At 34.3% G+C, this 22385-nt stretch overlaps 1 protein-coding gene across 1 annotated transcript in view; it reads right to left on the reverse strand.

The window, feature by feature from the left end:
• Positions 1 to 22385, reverse strand: part of DACH2 (dachshund family transcription factor 2) — a 665744-nt gene that overhangs the window by 359512 nt on the left and 283847 nt on the right. The window contains exon 3 of the mRNA XM_087813311.1: positions 4085 to 4197. Within this exon, the coding sequence (XP_087669437.1) occupies positions 4085 to 4197 (113 nt within the window). The remainder of the gene's footprint in view (positions 1 to 4084; positions 4198 to 22385) is intronic.

A 22385-nucleotide genomic window follows, 5' to 3' on the forward strand; every position in this document is an offset into this window, starting at 1 on the left:
ACACAGCTATATAACATTACATCTTTCTTTACCAAAAATATTTTGAAAAGTAAGGACCTAAAACCAGAAATTATTGTTAAACATGCAAATAAGCATGTAAGGGAGAAAAAATGGCAATTCCCAACCTGTAACAAACCATATTAAAAATATCAACTGAATTCTTCTAAAATACTTTTAAATAAAATTAAAGCAAGTAAAATTTGTAATGCTTGATAAATATGTCAAATATGAAACTTTCTGATAGCTAAGTGGAGAATTGATTTTATTTCTATCTTTGCTAATGGAGGAGTTTAGTAGCATGTCTAATCCAAAATAATGTGTAATCCCAGAATTATTTCTACTTGGCTCTACAGAGCATTTTTCTCACTATATTTGAGTAGGATATTCTTTGGCATATGAAATAAATTCATGTAAACTAACAAGAAGAATCGCTGTAGAGCTGGGCAGATTCCTCCTCTTACCCGATTAGTGATTTTTCTACTATCTGCCATTTAAACAGAAGTGCTCTTGCAATTACACAGTCAATCCTTTACTTATATTTATTTTTTTGAAGTATTAAAAATAGAGTATTTATTCACACTTTTGACTACTGTTAAATAGACACTTTACGACTCTGGTTTATATTTGTTTCCAGCCCTTGGTCATTATTATCCTTATTTCAGATGCTCATATTTCTATCAGAAAGAAATTTCAATAGATTTCAGTATGTTTTCTTTTTTCCTAACAGTTAAATTTTTTTCTCAAAAAATAAGATATTTTAGTCCGGTCAGTGTGGCTCAGTGGTTGATCGTCCATGAACCAGGAGGTCACTATTTGAATCCCAGTCAGGACACATGCCCGGGTTTCAGACTCCATCCTCAGTAAGGAACATGCAGGAGGCAGCCGATCAATGGCTCTCTCTCATCATTGGTGTTTTTCTCTCTCTTCTCCCTCTCCCTTCCTTTCTTTGAAATCAATAAAAACATATAAAAAATAAGATGTTTTAAAGCCTGAATATTATTTTTGAAATACTTATTCAAATCATGGACTATATTCATAAACAAGAATTTGCATAGGATAAGAGTGTACTCCACAGAAATTTTAAATAAAGGTCTTATTATCTCACAATCAATTATGTACCTCATTTTCTATCGCATTGCTTTCATTTCAATAAAATATTTAAACACATGAATGAAAGTGCAATAATTTAACCTGACATCTGGCTATTTCATCAATGCAATGTTTTTATACTTGGATATGCCTGAATTGTTCATTTTCTTTTTTTTAAAATTTATCTTTACTGTTGAAAGTATTACAGATGTCCTCTTTTTTATTCCCATTGACCCCCTCCACCCTACACTCACCTCCCAACCCAGGCCTTCACTGCACTATTGTCTATGTCCATAAATTACGCATATATGCATATAAATTATTTAATCTCTCCCCACACCCCACCCCACCTTATCTTTATCATTTCATTCTAAACACAAGCAAAGGGTTAAAAATTGAAGAGTTTTGTTTCAGTGGCTCTCACTGTGGTAAATCCAAGTTGTGGGAGGGAAAGTTAAGGCTGTAATCCAAGGAAGGTGGCTCCCCTGTCTGCTAGGGGACAAAGCAAATATGCCAAGTAAAGTGAAAGGAGATGAAAGCCTCACACTGGCTTTTTACATGCACTATAAGACAACATGATGATGAAGAAAGAGTTTTGGCTCTGGAGTTAAAAGACCTGGGTTTGAAACCCAGTTCTGCCACTCAATTGCTTTGTGATCATAAACAATTAAACTCACTGAACCATAAATTTTTACTTAAGATGCTTCTTTTTTACAGCTGCAGGTGAGGGCCTGGGGTGGGGGAATGGGGAGGGGAGTAAAGAGTGAAATGGGGGACATATGTAATACTCCCAACAATTAAAAAAAGGAATGGAATCAGTTTAAAAGAAAAAAATAGCTTAGGCAAATTTTTTTTTAACTTGAAAAATAAAGATAATATTCATAAGGCTACTATGAGATTAAATGAAATATACACAAAACACTTATCATCCATGCCTGGTACATAATAGTAACTCAATATTCCTTAACAGGTTTTCCTCAACAGATAATAAAGTTTACTCAATAATATATTACCTTCAAGGCAATTTTTAAATTCTATTTTTTCTCATGTATATACTCCCTCAAAATCTGGACACCTATCTGATTATTTACAAAGTACTGTTTCTAGGCTCTGTCAATGTATTTTAGAAGTCAAAAAATAGGTTATCATTTATTGAACACCAAGATGCATTTCTGGCACTGTTATTCCCTCTATATTAATTTATATACACAAGGCTACTTTCTTCTTATATTATAATTCATTTATAAGTACTTAAAGTACACAAAAATCATTATTTAACCCCCAAAGCCTGAATTTCTTTCTAAATTCTCTATCTTAGCTAATGACACCAGCTTGTCACCACACTAGACATGAATCATCCTAGACTTCATCCTCTCATCCTATATTTTGATCAATTATCAAGTGTGATTAATGCTAATTACTAAAACACTCTGAAACTTTTTTCCACTACATTGAATTATCTCTAGCTCAGGTCCCCAGTATTTCTGCCTTTAACTATAGCAACTGATCCCCTTCCTATTATTGCTTTCATTGCAATTTAGCCTCTACACCAATTGTTTTTAGAACATTTACTCAGTTACTTTAGCAGTGGTTCCGTTTACTTAGAGCAGCTTTTTATTTATTTAAAGGAAATCCTATATGAATTAGAACATGTAAAATTCTAACTGAGGCAGAAGTGGGGAACCTGGAAGTTTTTCCTCAATTCCATGTCAGCCAGTAAGACACTTTGGAAACCAGTGATCTATATGAAAAACCTTGGATGGCTAAACACTATAAATGAAAGGCTAGCTTCACAATTTGTCTTTTCTCACCCTTTCTATTCTAACCATATCACCTATGAGTCTCAGACCTAAAATCTCTGTTCCAGTATCTTCAACTTAATTGTCATTTCCCCTAGCACACCAAGCTATTTCTCATCAATTTATATCTGTCAATATTCTTCTCTCTGCCTGTAATTTTTTCCCTTTTATTATCCATTTGTCTAACATTCATCCTATAAGATATAGCTCAACAGCTCCCATCCTTCTGAATATTACCCAATTTACTAAATTGATTTAATTGTTCCCATTTCTGTGATCTCATAGTACCTTGTATATACTTGTGTTATAACCCTTACCTCAATTTAAAGCAATTATTAGTTTACATGCTCTTCTTCCTAATTCTACTGTGACAAGGACTGCTACTCATAATTTTACATTATCTATTACCTAATACACAATATATAGTAAGTGCTTTATAAATTTTGTATCATTTAATTTATAAAGATCTCATCATAAAATTCAGTTTCTACTATATAATAGCTTTCATGCTTTTTAAGAATTTAATTAAAGAAATATTAAGCTTAAGTGTTCATACACTTTTAAGTTATTGTTTAGAAAATCAAAACAGTGCAATGCTAATTTATGAGACATATTTTTAAGGGAACACTGTTTATCATAGTGTTCAATGAAAAATACTGGATTTAAAGCAGTGACAACTTGCACTTTCTTCTCTTCTAATAATAAGGTTTCTCTACCAGAGATGGATCTTTTTTCTACTTTTTAACCTGGAGTAATAACTTGTACAAGATACACAGATGCCCAGACCCTTAAAAACAAACAAACAAAAAATATTACCAATACATATAAGTAAACAGGTGCACTGCATCAAATCCCAGGAGAACTTGAGACAATGCTAGTTTGGCCAAAGTACCTCCCCCTAGTTCCTTCTCTCAACATACAAAAACATACGTACATATATACATACATGCATACACAAAATAAAGTTTTGAAAGGAATTTTCTGCAATAAAATGACTTTAAAAAAAATCATAACCATTTGATTTGAGTCACTAGAATAACAAAACTGTTTACCTGAATACTCAAAAAATTCAATAGCATAACCTCTAGTAGAGCTTGAAAAGCTCTGAAGGACAAAGCAGTTAGATCAATATTAGTTTATTTCAAATGCTGTGCAGTATAAAGAAACAAGGTTGATCATGGGATGGATTTTATTACCTGTAGGAGTGATAAGTCCTGGTGATAAGAGGCCTGGAACTGAATGGGGCAGAAGGCGAGCATTATCTTGCAAGACTCCCAAAGAACGTTTAGGAGGCCTGCCAGGCCTCGAACTGTTGAAAAACAGACAAAGATCAGGTTAAAAATGTACAACTATTTGGAAATAAAATCACTTGCTGCATTTGCTTCCTAAATCTTGTTTAATTGCCTAGACTGATAGAATTTTATATTAAAGACTATGTTCATTGATTACTAAAAGACCAATATTTTCCTTCTCACTAAATTTGCCAACATATGGCAAACATTAAAACCATAAAAAATCAATTTCTAGTTTAGATTCCATTTACAAGCTAGCACTTTGCAATACAGTTTACCTGTTGTGAGAAACCCAGTTACCCCCTGCTGTTAAAGCTACACTTGGTCCCTGGTATTAATACGTGGTACTGAGATATGATATAGTGACTCACAGAATTAAAATTGTACAGAATGTGAAGTGACTAAGTCTCTGCCCAACATGCCAGAGGTGAAAGCAAAGAGCTGAGAGATATAGAGTAAAATCTGATGTTTATTAACATTTCTACAACTACCAGAAACTACAAGGAACAAAGGACCCCCACCCTCAGTAGGTGTTTTCCTACTTTTTAAAACCAGACTGTATAACTAGCAATACACTCTCTTGGAGTGGCTGTACTAACAAACCACCTTTGCAATCTAGGTTGACTAACTACCACCTTTGCAATCTAGGCTGTCTTCTTTCACAGATTGATTGGTGTTTTTAACTGATGAGTTGAGGCTAAACTTATAACATTAACCTAACATATTCCGTTTGCACATTCTTCACCCTAGTGTGAACAGTTCAGGAATTGCAGTTGCAAATATTAATCCATAAAATAATGAAATAGAAAGTCAGTACATGGGCTTCATCTTATACCCTAATACAGTCAGTGTACTGAATACATCATTTGTAAGCTGTTGCTACAATGAAGAGACACATAAGTCATTAAACATTAAGATCAAGTCATTCTCAAGTCACCCAATATATTTCAAATATGACTTTCTAATGTTGCCTAAAGCACTACTGTTGCTTTTTAGTAAAAATGCAGTTTACAAAGCTGCATTTTAACAAAATGAAGCTTTTTACAAAATACTATATTACATAACTTAAGCCATAAAAACATATGAGGTTCAGATAGAGAACATTTCCAAAAATGACATTTGGTTCACAAAGAAATTTAAGTTCAACCTCACTCTATCAACTTTGCAGTAGCAAAGTGCTCCATCAATGTAAGAGAAACTCTGCTTTTAAATGAAGACAACTTTTAGCAACCTTACACAGAGGTACCATTACACAGTTCATTTTTCATATACATCTGATGTTATTTTTTTTCATTGTACATCAATATTGCATATCAGTCTAGCACAAAAGGGTCTGTTTTTCCCATTTAATGTTTCAATTTTATAAACTGACTCTTCCTCTTTCTATTCGATTTTGGGCCATAATTTATTTTATTTAATTCAGTGTTGTTATCATTTGTCCTTGCCCTATTTTATGGCTCTCTGACTTTTTTAAAAAAAATTTATGTTTACTGTTAAAAGTATTACATATGTCACCTTTTTCCCCCCATTGACCCCTTCTCTCCCCACCACCACCCAAGCTTTCACCACACTATTATCTACACCCATGGCTTATGCATATATGCATATAAGTTCTTTGGTTAATCTTTCCCCACCCATTCCCCCACACCCACCTTTCCTCTGAGATTTGTCAGTCTGCTCCATGCTTCTGGATCTATTTTGTTTATCAGCTTATTTTGTTCATTAGATTCCACATATGAATGAGATCATGTGATATTTGTCTTTCTCTGACTAGCTTATTTTGTTTAGCATAATACTCTCCAGGTCCCTCCATGCTGTCTCAAGGGGTAAGAGATGGCTCCCTAACTCTCTTAAAGACTAGTGATAAGAGAAATATGCTATTTACTTCTAAAGCCCAAAAGGATCCCAAAATCCCTGAACAATATTCATCGGGGTATATCCAGTTATTAGAAGACGGCATGTTAACTTTTTAAATAATCTTCACCAAATCTGTACTTTTAAAATGCTTCTTTATGTCTTTCTATTTGTCAGAACTCAAGCCTACTAACTTTATTCAAGTCCACATGATTTCTTCTTGTACTTTTCCAGTGTAAAAATGTCAGTGCTGTCTTCATGCTCATGATCACTTTCAGATGGGCCGTATCCAGAAGTAAGCAGTCTGGTGCTTCTTCTACTTCCATATGATAAGCCAGCCATTGACAGTACACTTTGAAAGCTATACAGTTTAAATAGTTCTCTTCCAAATTTCTTGATCCATCTCACTGTTTGAAATAGCTCTTTTCCAATAAGCTGACTCAGCTTAGGAGGCATTGGAGGCCTCTTAGTCTGATGGTCTACCTTAAATATCAATATTTGAAAATGTTGATCAAATTTCCCACCATCAGATTTATATTGGAAAAATTCATGGCTTAGGTCACAAATGGCTTCATAGTATTTATACTATGCCATAAACCAGGAAGTCCATATTCTCCATCATAACATTCTTTTCAGTGTATAATTTTTTGATGTTGATATGATTGTGAGCTTTCCCAACTAGAATGTAAGTCTAATGAAGACAGCTTATTATTTCTGGTTTTGTCACTGTATCTTAAGCAATTCATATAGTATCTAGCACACTGTAGGGTTCAGTAAATGGTTAATGAAATCATTTCATTAATAATGACAGGAAATATTATTTTACTGTTGTTACAATTTCCAAATATTCCTCAGATTGCTCTACTCTCTTTGACCATATGAATCTCAAGCTAGTTGCATTATTTAGTTGTCAAATAATCACTTTTTAAGTTTTGGACTCTACAGCCATTATACAACCTTCAAAAGATGATCCATTCAAACCTGACTATGCACAAAGTTAACAAAAGGTAGATACCACTGTCTTATGTTTGAGAAGTCCCACAAGCTTCAACATTTGCTCAAGGATTAAAGTCCCTGGAGTTATACATATACAGTGACAATATCATTAATTCAGTCATTCAGTCAACAGACATGCACTAAGTGTCCATTCAGTATATGCCTGATGTTGGAACTAGGTATGAGGGTGACAAAGGTTAAAATGTAAGCTTGACAAGGTCAAGGGTTTTGATCTGTTTGCTGTTTGATATATTGTGAGGACTTACAACAGTTTCTGCTTTTGAGGGGCTTATGGTCTAGTGATAGAGATATGTGTTTGACCTGTTACTTTAAATTTATGATTAACTCTTTAGTGAATATGATTGTGTGATATCTACTTCTAAACTTGGTTATATCTATCACTGAGCAAAATTCACATTTGAATGCCTTCATTTTTACAAGAAGACTTGGGCCCCTAAAATAAATTAATTAGAATCAAGCTTGTGAAAAAGCAGCATACTAATGTAAGATAGCTTTATTTTTATTTTTAGACCTAATGATCCTCTGTAATAAGATATTCTTAGCACTAAAGTTTCTGCATTTCCTTTCAAAGAACATAAGCCTGACAATATGATGAAAGGCTATAGAGAACTGCATAGAAAGTTGGTAAAGATCTTCTTGATAGATGATCCTGCCATACTTCTTATCTTTAAGAGCTCTATTAACATCAGGCAGATATTTACATATTAATCAAGACAAATAAACATGTGGTGATTTAACAAGGAAACTGGTTTTTAGATGACAATTTAATCAGCATAGATTGAAAGCTCCATCATTGCAGCATCCTGTTTCTGCTAAAATATTTATTGCATTACTGATTTCAGCAATGCTTTATTTTATAGAGTACAAATAACCTTATAATTACTCTTTAATTAAATGATAATTGCTTGTTGGCAATTGTTTTCAATTTAATTACAAGGTTATTTGTACTCTGTAAAATAAAACAGGTATTTTCTTTTAAAATACCCACTCAAATGGCTCAGTGAGCACCACAAATGAAAGTTGTTGAAGTACAAGAAAAACAACCCCATAAAATGACAAAAAATTTATTAAATAATTCAGCTAAATCTTTGAGAGACTCAGCTTTATAGAATTCACTTTGGGTATAACATTTATAGGTTGTTTGGGGTAATATTATTCCAAAGAATCATGATTTTCTCTGGGTCGAAGTTATCTTTAACATAATTTATCTTGATATATATTTTACCCTTCTTTCTGCAAACTTCTTTAGAAGAAATGAAATAATAGCTCGACTTCCTGAGATTAAAGAATAACTCAACTTGAAATATAGTATGTCCACAGCATTTTATATTTCCACAGTTGAAATGAATTACAAAGTGTTACTTGGCCATGTATACACTTTGTAGAGTTGGCAGTTCCCTAAGAAGGAAATTCAGTAGGTCTTCTGTTGTCAACAGGATAATACACATTCTATGATATATTTATTTGAAGTTGTAACAGCTGATGCTTTGCTCATTAAGATTAAGAAATTTCACTGTTGAAATTATTTTTTTCATGTCATCAGTCATTTGTATATGAATCAAAGAGTAAGTAACTTAGTAAGGTGAGTGATTTTGTTGTTTCAAAGAAAAATGTCTTGTTAGTAAATTCATCAGTGATGTCAGGAGCCTTCAAGATACTTAATATAAATCATATGGTCACACATGATTTAGTGAAGAATCACAAGTCATGTCATCCTCTTTAATGAAAGCTTGGCTTAGCATTTTTTAAAGAAACACTTGTAACGCTCCGGGACAAACTGAACAAATTGCCAAGGATATAGTGGCAGTTAAGGGGAGTATTAACAGCAACTTGTAAAGACCACTGCATTTGGATTCCTACAGTGGGCTGTTAACAACGACCTGGGGTTTACTTTTCAGAGCTATCATTGATATTTAAAATCCCTTGGGACAGTCCCTGAATGTGTCATTTTTTCTATTACATTAGAAGCCATAAAAACAACAAATAACATTAGCTTTGAAGGTGTTGTTTACCTGACTGTAAAAGTGCTACTCTTTAAATGTGCTATTAAATTCAATAAGAATCTTCTTGAGAGAAAGTTGCCTTTTAATTGCATCATGCATGGGTTAATAATAACCTCTTAGCTCTCGCATTTATTACAACATTTCAAGGATGCCTATGGTAGTTAAACTCTACTTGACCCTTTAGTGTTTATGAAGAGAAACAAACTGACCTCACAGCAACCTGAATCCATCTTCTTTCAGTGTTGGAAAACTTGTCACTTTTCTAACTATTGCACTGGATTGTATTCCCAACCAGATCAAAGGTAGCAGCAACCAATTCAGGAAACCAGAAAAAGTCATCCATGCAAAATGGGCAATTAACATTAATCATATATGAAATTGTTCAAGCTGATAATTGGGACCTGGTCACTATGGAAACTCTCATAAGATGGTGCTTATGTTCAACTGGGTGTCAGTCAACCCTTGGTTCATGGGAACTTAAAATGTGGTTTATCGTGTCTCTAGGAGCTATCAACACAAGGAACAAAAAGTGCACCACAGGCAAGGTCATTTACAATCCATTACTATTTAATCCACACTTCAGTCCTTATACACACATCCAAAACTTAAATTTGGATATATTAAAAGCATCAACACCAGAATTCCTTTAGAGTTAAGGAAGTTAAGGAAATTATCTTTAAAATAGGGTGTTCAGAGGATGAAGGAAACCTCTACTTGTTAGTGGGTGACACATTACAATGTCAAGGATCATTTAAAACAATTCAGGTTTGTGCATTAATATCATAATTGTAAAGAATTGAATTATTTATAGCTTTTATTTTATTAATTAATATTCTTATTTTATTATTTGTAATTTTTACTTTCATCTAGTGCATACATATTTAACAGAGTTATATCTTTTTGGAAAATGGAAACTTTGCAGTAACATTTTAACTGATAATTTTATTATTTTCGTAATGTATATTTTATCACGTATTAAAATAGTAGAGCTTTAATTTTAAATGGTCATGTTTAATTTCCTTGCTGACACTGAATTTCTGTTTCTCCTTCAATAAAAAAGAAATTTGGTCCTGGCCTGTTTGGCAGTGGTTAGAGCATTGGCTCATCTATTGAAGGGTCCGGGGTTTAATTGTGGCCAAGGGCATGTGCCTCCATTCGGGGCTCGATCTCAGGCCCCAGTCAGGGTGCATGCAGGAAGCAACCAATCGATGTGTCTCTCTCACATTGGTGATTCTCTCTCTCTCTACCTTCCACTCTTTCTGAAAAGCAATAGAAAAATATCCTCAGGTAAGGATTAAAAAAAGAAAAGAAGGAAAGAAAAGAAAAGAAAAGAAAAAAGAAAAGAAGAATAAAAAGAAAAGAGAAAAGAAAAAAGAAGAAAAGAAAAGAAAAGAAAAGAAAAAAGAAAAAAAAGGAAAGAAAAGAAAAAAGAAGAGAAAAGAAAAAAGAAAAAAAGAAAAGAAAAGAAAAAAAGAAAAAAAAGAGAAGAGAAGAGAAGAGAAGAGAAGAGAAGAGAAGAGAAGAGAAGAGAAGAGAAGAGAAGAGAAGAGAAGAGAAGAGAAGAGAAGAGAAAGAAAGGAGAGAGAGGAGAGGAGAGGAGAGGAGAGGAGAGAGAGAGGAGAGGAGAGGAGAGGAGAGGAGAGGAGAGGAGAGGAGAGGAGAGGAGAGAGAGGAGAGGAGAGGAGAGGAGAGGAGAGGAGAGGAGAGGAGAGGAGAGGAGAGGAGAGGAGAGGAGAGGAGAGGAGAGGAGAGGAGAAGAGAAGAGAGAGAAGAGAAGAGAAGAGAAGAGAGAGAAGAGAAGAGAAGAGAAGAGAAGAGAAGAGAGAGGAAGAGGAGAAGAGAAGAGAGAAAGAGAAGAGAAGAGAAGAGAAGAGAGAGAAGAGAAGAGAAGAGAAGAGAAGAGAAGAAGGAAGAGAAGAGAAGAGAGAGAAGAGAAGAGAAGAGAGAGAGAAGAGAGAGAAGAGAGAAGAGAGAGAGAGAAGAGAAGAGAAGAGAAGAGAAGAAGAGAAGAGAAGAGAAGAGAAGAGAGAGAGAAGAGACGAGAAAAGAGAAGAGAGAGAAGAGAAGAGAAGGAAGGAAGGAAGAGAAGAGAGAGAAGAGAGAGAAGAGAAAGAGGAGAAGAGAAGAGAAGAGAGAGAAGAGAGAGAAGAGAAGAGAAGAGAAGAGAAGAGAAGAGAAGAGAAGAGAGAGAAGAGAAGAGAAGAGAAGAGAAGAGAAGGAAAGAGAAGAGAAGAGAAGAAAAAAAGAAATCTGATGTAATAATTTATGGGTTGACTACTCACTTGATAGAAAGTATCACTATGAAGTTATTTTATACTTCATTTACTTGACTTTGCTCCCTCATTTAAAATAAAATGTGCTCAAACATGGGTCATTCTCAAAGGACATAAACAATGTCTCTTCAAATTCAAGAGGACTGAAATCATATCAGCATCTTCTCAGATCACCAATAGCCATGAAACTAGAGATCAGCTACAAGAAAAACAGCCTAAAACATTCAAACACATGGAGGTTAAATAGCATGATATTAAACAATGAATGGGTTTCCAATCAAATCAAGGAAGAAATCTAAAAATTCCTGGAAACAAATAAAATGAACACACAACTCCAAATCTATGGGACACAATGAAAGCAGTCCTGAGTGGGAAGTTCAAAGCATTACAGGCCTACCTCAAGAAATGAGAAACATTGTTAACAAACTAACTCTACAACTTAAAGAATTAGGAAGAGAACAACAAGAAAAGCCTAGAGGAAGTAGAAGGAAATAATGAAGATCAGAGCAGAAATAAATGACATAGAAACTGAAAAAACAATACAAAAGATCAATGAAACCAAAAGTTGGTTCTTTGAAGATAAACATGATTGATAAAACTTTAGCCAGACTCACCAAGAAACAAAGAGAGAGGACCCAAATAAACAAAATCAAAAATTGAAGAGGTAAATTAACAACTGACCCAACAGAAATACAAAGGATTGTAATAAAATACTATGAACAACTACATGCCAACAAGCTGGACAACCTGGATGCAATGGACGAATTCCTGGAAAAATACAACCTTCCAAAGTTGAATCAGGAAGAAGCAAAAAATCCGAATAGGTTGATAACAACTGATTAAATTGAAAGAGTAATCAGAAAGCTCACAGCAAACAAAAACCCTGGCCTGGACTATTTCACAGGAAAATTTTACCAAATATTCAAAGAAAAACTAACACCTTTACTCCTCAAATTATTCCAAAAAATCCAAGAAGAAAGAACAGTTCCATGTTATAGAATAGATTCAATGACATGGAAGCATAGATCAGACTGGCGAATGTCAGAGAGATGGAGGAGTGCGGGTGGGTAGAGGGGGAGAAAGTAACCAAAGAATTTATATGCATACATGCAAAACCCAAGGACACAGACAATAGTGGGGAGAGGACTGGGGAGGGGGATGGGACAGGGTGGAACGGGTCATTGGGGAGAAAAAGTGACATCTGTAATATTTTAAACAAAAATAAAATTTAAAAATTAAAAAAAAAAAGCAATAACCCCCCCCAAAAAAGAAAGAACAGTTCCAAGCTTTTTTTTTTTTTTTTTTTAATGAGGCCAGCATTAGTCTAATTCCAAAACCAGATAATGACACTGCAAAGAAAGAGAATTACAGGCCAAAATCCTTAATGAACATAGATGCTAAAATCCTCAACAAAATATTAGCAAATTGGATCCAGCAATATATTAAAAAGATCATACACTATGACCAAGTGAGGTTCGTTGCAGGGATGCAAAGCTGGTACAATATTCAAAAATCAATAAATGTGATGCATCCCATAAACAAATTGAAAGACAAAAATCACATGATCATATCAATGAAAAATCAACAAAATCTAATACACATTTTTGGTAAAAACTCTCAGCAATGTGTGAATAGAGGGATCGTACCTCAACATAATAAAGGCCATATATGACAAACCTATAACCAACATCATACCCAATGCGCAAAAACTAAAAAGCATTTTCACTAAGAACAGGAACAAGGCAGGGATGTCCATATTCACCACTTATTCAACATAGTACTGGAAGTCCTAGCCACAGAGGTCAGACAAAAAGAAAACATAAAAGGCATCCAAATTGGAATGGAAGAAGTAAACCTGTCATTATCCATAGATAACATGATATTGTACATAGAAAATTCTAAAGACTCCACTAAAAAACTACTAGATTTAATAAATGAATTCAGCAAGGTAGCAGGATACAAAATTAACACCCAAAAGTCGATGGCAATTTTATACACCAAAAATGAATTCTCAGAAAGAGAAACTAAAAAAAATAATTCCATTGACTAATGCAACATAAAAGTTAAGATACTTAAGAATAAACTTAATCAATGAAGTAAAAGACCTGTACTTGGAAAACTACAGGACCTTGAAAAAAGAGATAGAGGAAGATATAAGCAAGTGGAACAATATACCGGTTCAAGGATTGGTAGAATTAACATCATTAAAATGTCCCTACTACCCAAAGAAATCTATAGATTCAACACAATTCCTATTAAAATACCAATGGCATATTTCACAGATCTAGAACAAATACTCCAAAAATTTATATGGAACCAAAGAAGACCCCAAATAGCTGCAGTAATCTTGTGAAAGAAGAAAAAAGTTGGAGGGATCACAATAATGGATATCAAGTTATATTACAAAGCCACTGTAACCAAAACAGCCTGGTACTGGCACAAGAACAGGCATAGAGATCAATGGAACAGAACAGAGAACCTGGAAATTGACCGAAACCTTTGCACTCAATATTTGGCAAAGGAAGAAAGAGCACACAATGGAGTAAAGACAGTGTCTTCAATAAATGGTACTGGGAAAATCGGATAGGTACATGCAAAAAAATGAACTTAGGCCACCAACCTACACCATACACAGGAATAAACTCAAAATGAATAAAATACTTAAATGTAAGTCTTGAACCCATAAAAATCTTAGAAGAATCCATAGGCAGCAAAGTCTCAGACATCTCTCATAGCAATATGTTTGCCAATACATCGCCTAGGGCAAGGAAAACAAAGGAGAAAATAAACAAATGGGACTACATCAAAATAAAAAGCTTCTGCACAGCCAAAGAAACCATAAACAAAATTAAAATGGAGCCCACTGTATGGGAGAATATATTTGATAATGATACATCTGATAAGGGGGTAATATCCAAAACATATAAGGAACTCATACAACTTAACAAAAAGAAGACAAAAAATCCAATTAAAAAATGGGCAAATGACTTAGACACTTCTCCAAAGGATATATAGATAACAAGGATACATATGAGAAAATGCTCAAAGTCACTAACCATCAGAGAGATGCCAATTAAAAAAGTAATGAGGTATCCCTTCATACCTGTCAGAATGGTTATCATCAAGAAATCATCAAATGACAAGTGCTGGTGAGGATATGGAGAAAGGGAAACCTTGGTACACTGCTGGTGGGAATACAGACTGGAGCAGCCACTATGGAAAACAGTATGGAGTTTCCTCAAAAACTTAAAAATGTAACTGCAATTGGACCCAGTGATCCCACTTCTTGGAATACATCCTAGGAAAAGCAAAACACCAATCAGAAAGAAAATATGCACCCCTATGTTCATAGCAAGGCAACTTACAATAGCTAAGATCTGGATATAGCCCAAGTGCCCATTAGTAGATGAGTGGATAAAAAATGTGGTACATTTACACCATGTGGTACATTTGCACCATGGAATACTATGCAGCTGTAAAAAAGGAAGGATCTCTTACCTTTTGAGAGGGCATAGAGAGACCTGGAGAGTACTATGCTAAGTGAAATAAGCTAGTCAGAAAAAGACAAATATCACATGAACTCACTTATATGTGGAATCTAATCTACAAAATAAACTGATGAGCAAAATAGATCCAGAGATATAGAAACATGGAACAGACTGACAAATATGCATAACCCAGGGACACAGATGATAGTGTGGTGAAGGCCTGGAATGGGAGGAGGTGGATGCGGGGTGGAGGGGTCAATAGGGGAAAAAAGGAGGGATATCTGTAATACTTTCAACAATAAAGAAAAAATTTTAAAAACCAAATAAGTAAAGTCTAAATAAATAAATAAATAAAATGTGCTCTAGGCTAGTGTTAGCACCTTTAAACAGTTCTCTTTTTGTCATAAATTGACTGAATTCTAATACAGTACTTAGTATAATTAACAAGGTTTGTATAACAGAAATTCTGATGAGTGACTGGTATTCTTTGCAGCCTCTTTTTGCTCTGCTTGTGTAATTCGTATTAGCATCAGTGAAATTAATAAACCTTAGTAAATTTTAGAGTAAATCAAATTAAATAAACATTTGCCCTTTTAAGGTGTATCATATCATTGTCAGATACTTGTTTTAAAATAAAGGCATTCTTGAATCAAAGAATACATCACTGAAAAACTTCTAATATCAAGGGAATGGATAAGAAGTTAATATGCACCTTCGGATACATCCTACTGACTTCTCAAATTCAATATATGCCTCCCCAAATCCTGCTCTCCAGACCACCCTCCCTTCTTCTGTTTTGCCAGCAATACAAGTATGTTCTCAGTTACCAAAACTATAAACTTGAGGATAATTTTGATTCTCCCTCATCCTCTCCTTTCATTTTCAATCTTTAATATTTCTGTTCTATTGTGATATGTGTTGTAAATTTCCATCTTTATCCATTTCTATGTCTACCACCCTAATTCAGGCCCTCATCACTTTATGCCCAGGTTATTTTAAACAGGTGGCTTCATTGTTCCAATCCATTCTACATAAACTGTGCTATGAATTTTGGAGAAACATCTCTTTCATTATGTCATCTTTTGCTCTAGAACCTTCAGTGTTTCCTGCCTGCACACAAAATAAAGTCTAAATGCCTTAGTCTAGCTATCTGCCTTAATTCAGCTTTTTTCCCTTTTCTCCAATTATTTCTTAAATGAGACTTCTACTCCAGCTACAAGAGTCAATTCACTATCCGCTATGCATGATATTTGACCATAGACCATTTTCATTATGAAATATCTTTAAGATATTAGGGTTCCTGGGGACACATTTTGCTGAGCTTCACTGTCTTGGGAAGGCTTCAGCATACCCTGCTGGAACTGCTGCTGTTTTTCTGTAAGGCCACTGCCTTTTGCTTTGTATTATTTCACAGGCTTTCTTTAGCACAAAGGGCACTTTAGTACCAGCATTAGGGAGCCTGTTCCAACTAGCCAAAATATTGTTTTTCATGTCTGGCAAATGAAGTCCCATTGATAATTGTCAGTCTGCGTATAGTCCCATGATGATCTCTATAGTTAACATTTCAAGTGAGAATTTCAATCAGAAAATGCAAGAGCATGGTGTTAATATCACAACTCAGTAGAGCTTAGGAAGTTAAACAAGACTTTTAGGAAGTTAACCACTATTAACCTCTATATTTAGGAATACAGTTTGAGAGCACACATTCAATTAGTGCAGTGAAGTTCTGGGGTGGGGCAAGGGCTGGGTGGAGGTGCAAAGAAAGGGAAGGGGGACATGTACAATACAGTCAACAATAATATATAAATTTAAATAAATAAATACAGAAAAGACAGTTTCCATGATGATTTAAGATCTTTTTAAAATTTTTGCTCTACGTGAATAAATAGTAAGAACTCTTATTAAAATAAAACAGCTTTAAACAATCTGAGATATTCGGTGTAGTGGCGTACCATCACTGGTTTAAAGAAGGAAGGGAACGTGTCAAGGATACAGGTGGCTTCTAGAAGCCAAGAGAAACCTTGAGAAAAACCTACAACTGAAATAAACTAGATTCTGCCAACAACTTCAATGAGCTTGTGAGCAGATTCTTCCAGATCAAAGCCAAATCTCAAGTATATCTTGACATCAGCCTTGTAAGACTCTGAGAATCTAGTCAAGCCCCTCCAGACTTCTCACCTATAGAACTGTGGGATAATAAATGGGTGTTGTTTTAAGTTGCTAAATTTGAGGCAACTGGTTGCACAACAGACAACTAATGTAGCACTTTTGCCATTGTTGAGCTGTGCAAAGTCAGGCAAATTACTTGCCAATTCTAGATGTGTTTTCTCACTTTAATATTAGAGATGTAAATGAAATAATCTATTAATCTGATAATTATAACTAAGTTACTTTTGTGGACAAATGTAGATAATTTGTTAACTTCAAAGTATACATAATTTTCTCCTCTGTCTATTTTAGCTTATCCTTTAAGTTAAGTTGCTGGATTGGTTCTATGGAAAATCGTCCCAAAATCAAAATATTTGAGTAATATCATAGCATTATTCTCACTTGTAGTTGTGTACAGATTATTTGTCAATATATATGAACACTGGTTTGAAAAGGTAAAAGTGAAACACAGCTTCAAAGGAAGGAAATTCTGACACATGCTACAATATGGATGAACCTTGAGGACATTATGCTGAATAATATAAGGCAGTCACAAGAAAAGAAATACTAAATGATTCCACCTATGTAAGGCATTTAGAGTAGTTAAACTCATAGAAACTCATAGAAAGTGGAGATGTGTTTGCCAGGGGCTGGGGGGAAGGGAAATGGGGAGTTGTTCAATGGGTATAGTTTCAGTTTTGCAAGATAAAAAAGTCCAGGGATCTGTTGCACAACAATTTGAATGTAGTTAACACTAATGCACTGTACACTTAAAATGATGTACATGTTAATTTTTTTAATTTAAATTTACTGGGGTGATAAAATTATATAGATTTTAAGTGGTAGATGGTAAATTTTATGTTACATGTATTTTACTACAATTAAAAAAAATAAATTACTTAAATGGTTAAGATGGTACATTTTATGTTATATGTGTTTTACCACAATTCTATAAAAGTACTACACAAATATAATAGAGTATTTTTACTCTAGTTGTAGTTATTAATAGAATTACAACTTCCAATGAAATGATTTTTAAAATATTTATTGAGTTTATTGGGGAGACATTAGTTAATAAAATTATATAGGTTTCATATGCACAATTCTATAATACATCATCTGTATATTGTATTGTGTTCACCACTCAAAGTAAAGCCTCCTTCCATTATCATATATCTCCCCTTTACCCTCTTCTACCTCCCCCAACCCTCTCTTCCTCTGGTAATCACCATACTGTTGTCTTTTTTCTTTTTATCTTTTTTTGCTTAATCCCTTCACCTTTTTTACACAGCCCTGCAACACACACACACCACCCCTCTGATAGCTGTCAGTCTGTTCTCTGTATCTATGAGTCTGTTTCTATTTTGTTTGAAATAATTTTGAATGCCACAAAAAATATATCATGAGAGATATATCCTGTAGTTTACATATTAGAAAAGTCATTTTCTCATCTGAATGCTAGTACTAAAAGAATTATCAACTCCCCCAATCATCTCCTACTACATACCTAATTTATATCCCAAGTCCTTACTTCTAAGGCCAAATTCAAGAATTGAAACTTTACACTTTAATTTTAAAATCTAATTTTTCTCAACGTAACTATAATACAAGTAATACATGTTTACAAACAAATTTCTTTGTCATTTTTCCTTCCCCATTCCTCCCCTTGCCTGCAAAACATTTTTTAGGCATCCCCCACCCCACCAAGAAAAAGAAAAAAACAAACTTTGCCCCACATCTCTTTTCTGCTTTGAAATAATAAAGACAATTTTCATCAAAGTCAGAATAGAACATAGCAATTGACTAAGAAATAGAGAAATAAATTCTAATGATTTTGTCACTGATTGTGGCATAAACATGAATAAGTTGCTAGACTTTAGTAAATGAGCATGAAGATCTTTAAGATTGCCATGGCAGTAGATATGTTAATGAGCAACTAGAGATGGTCTCAGAAGGTTCCCTGTTCTCCTTCACTTTCACTTTGAAGTCAGGTAAATTTGGTTAGGTTCAAATATCACAAGAAAAACTTGAGACACTGGATCGTAGATACATATTATTAACATGCTTTTCCAAAATGTAATTTTTCTTCCTAAATTATGGTTTCCACAAGGCAACACAATTCAAAATTCCAGCAAGGGACTGTGAACTCAGAAACTCTGAATTTATCTGAGTCATTGATTCCGTTTGTGACGTGAAACTCAACCTCTCTATGCTTCAGTTTCATCATCTGCTAAATGGGTACCAAAGTTATTTGATTCAAGGAATTTGCAAACTTCTCTTTCTAAAATCCTCCATAATAAAATAATGTACAAGGAAGGTAAAGAAACAACCAATGTGTGGGCATCTTTGAGCAGAATTTTCTAATTTAAATAGATTTTCACTTCATATAGTAATGGTGTGTTGCACCATACAACTTATTTGATGTTTTTTACAAGGGTGTTCCTGAAACTTTTTTGTTTCCTTTTTTTAGCTGTTCTAAGTCAAAAACACTATCACCTTCAGCATTCAATTCTTCAAAAATATCCTTTTACTTTACTGTCTTTAAGTAAACAAACTTAACAAATCCAACATCTAGCAAAGATTATTTTCCTATTTCCCTCTATCTTCCCCTCACCCAATGTGAATAAACTTTTCCTATAAAAAATATAAATTTTCCTAAAATAATGACACATTCCGCCATACCTATAACTTACGTCTTTTCTTTAATGGTAAAAAATAAAAATAAAATCAATTTAATTTGTATATTTAAGAATCTGCTTTTTAATGTTCCCTCATAAACACATTTGACTGTCACTAGAATGTTTTACCACTTTTTGAAGTGAAATGAAATTAGTTGCATCCATGGCTAATGTGGGTGGGTCTCCATTTCAGGTGAGAATCTCTTTGATGTTACTGATGACAATTTGGTCCTATAGTTCCTAAGAACAACACGTTTACAAAAAGGGCAATATGATCCAAGTCCTTATAACTGACTTTTAACTCAAGATAAACTAAAATCCAAACTTCACCAGTTTATCCACAAATAAGCTTAGACTCAAATCCTGTACAGGCTTATCAGAACAGGGTATGATGTTGTGGGCATGCTCCTGATGACTAAACCCACAATGCAAATTCAAGATTAGAAAAATTCCCTGACACAGTTCAACATGGAAAACCATAGTTTTACTATGAGAAAATGAATATGTGCACTCTCTTATGTCCATTGTTCAACACTCAAAAGCACAAAATCTATCCCCAAATATATAGAGAGAAGGAGTAAAAAATACTAAAAACTTTTTAAATAATTACATGAGGAAATTTTATTTGTAAACGAGAAATGAGAATATGTAATTATTCCATGTGTTTTTGCTTTTGTATTTTGTATCATGCCTTTATTAAGTCCATTAGTCTTATATTAATATTATAATTATTGTACTAAATATACTGTGTATGATAGAATCTCCCAGTGCATATGTTCATTGTCTTTGGACTTTCTCTTTCTGGAGGTTATTTATTTTCTGTTTTGAGAGAATGCTATTTTCTGGCACAGCAGGCTAGACAAGAACAAATACGCTATTAAATAACACCCCCTCAAGGCAGGAGGATAGAAACAAAAGTAAGCCTTTATACCTTAAAATCAAAAGTGTTTCATCACTGATAATTTTTTCTAACATAAATTCACCTAACATGTTCTTATTTCATAATTGTTAAATACAATTTGAAGCCTGCTCTAAGTAGTAAAAATCTGTTGATCCTTTCATCTTTGTGAGACAAAATAATATCTATCAAGGCCAAAATGCCAGAGGAATTAAAGTTCTTAAACACTTTTGGCAATTTAACCACATCAATGGAGTATATTAAGAGCAATGAAACAAGCTGGGGATGACCCAACCCTAACCATCCTTCCAACTTTAGGGCAGCAAGGCATTGTCTACATGTGCACAGCACTTTCATCCTTTTAGGCACTGTAGAAATGTAAACTAAATTCATCTCAGCACCTTGGTAAAGGAAGCAGTTTGTCCCATTCTGCCTATTGCAAATATTAAATGTAAATAAATATAGCTATGTGTCTAGACTCAATTTCTTGCTGGCAGGGACTATATTTTATTGATTGTGCTTAACATGGTTCTTGGTACAAAGTAAACATAACCAGGAGGGAAGGAAGGAAGGAAGGAAGGAAGGAAGGAAGGAAGGAAGGAAGGAAGGAAGGAAGGAAGGAAGGAAGGAAGGAAGGAAGGAAGGAAGGAAGGGAGGGAGGGAGGGAGGGAGGGAGGGAGGGAGGGAGGGAGGGAAAGACAAGGAGAGAAAGACAGAGGAGGGAAGGAGGGAAAGACAAGGAGAGAAAGACAGAGGAGGGAAGGAGGGAAAGACAAGGAGAGAAAGACAGAGGAGGGAAGGAGGGAAAGAAGGAAGGAAGGAGGGAGGACTAAGATAATTATTTTGAACGTTTTGCCAGGATACTTTACAATGTGCACTTTCGTGGAATTCCTTTGGAGCTTTGGAGGTAGAAATAAGAGCCAAATATATTGATTTTCTTACAAACTCTCCCAGAACTGGTTTAATTTTGCCACCAAAATTAGCAGGTGGCAAGGTTACCAATTAGTGCAACAGGAGGGAAACACACTGAATATTTTTGCAATCAAAATTTAGAAATGAAACTTCTTTTGAAAATTAACAATATATAAAAACTGAAAAATATTTTCCTTTAGTTTCCTAGTTAAATGAAAGGATTGATTCTGCTTGAAATGCACTTGATTAGAAACACCATCCACAAGTTTAGCTTGAAACCTGGGGAGGCGAGGTCAGCAAGGTAACACAGTTTCTATTTAATTCTCAATTTACATTAAGCCACAGGAAAATTAATCATTCCAAATAGGCTTCAAAGTAACTGAAGAAGGAAGGGGTTTTGCATTTTTTTAAACCCTTGCTGAGAGGCTATTGCATCCTTTATCTTCCTGTCTTCCAGAAAGTTAATGGTTGTGTTTAACTTAAACTATTCATTTACCCTTCCGATATAACATATTATGAGATGCTTTTCAATGAATATTAGCCTCTAAAGGGTACAAACTCTCTGACAGTTTCCTTTAAATTCTTGTGGTTACATGAGTATTTCACAAGCCTGTTTTCACTACTACATACATTATAATTTACACATTAAGTACTACAGGGTTTCACCTTAGGCCTCCTGCCAAGAATAATCATATTAAATCTTCTTATCCTTTAGTAAAAGGATAAATATGAATGTGAAAGTGGCAGCAAAGGATAGGTTTTAAGAAAGAATTTAGAATAATCTCCTCCTTTTAAATACAAGAAGGTCAATGACGGGGATAATGTGTTGGAGGAGAAGGGCAAAACAGTTTTGAGGGGTGAGAGCTAACATGTCAAGTGCAAGGCATGACATATTAAACTGAAGGTGTGTTAGATCTAATTGTCCCAAGCACAA

Source organism: Miniopterus natalensis, chromosome X (assembly GCF_054644295.1).
Source record: "Miniopterus natalensis isolate mMinNat1 chromosome X, mMinNat1.hap1, whole genome shotgun sequence".
Lineage (NCBI taxonomy): Eukaryota > Metazoa > Chordata > Mammalia > Chiroptera > Miniopteridae > Miniopterus > Miniopterus natalensis.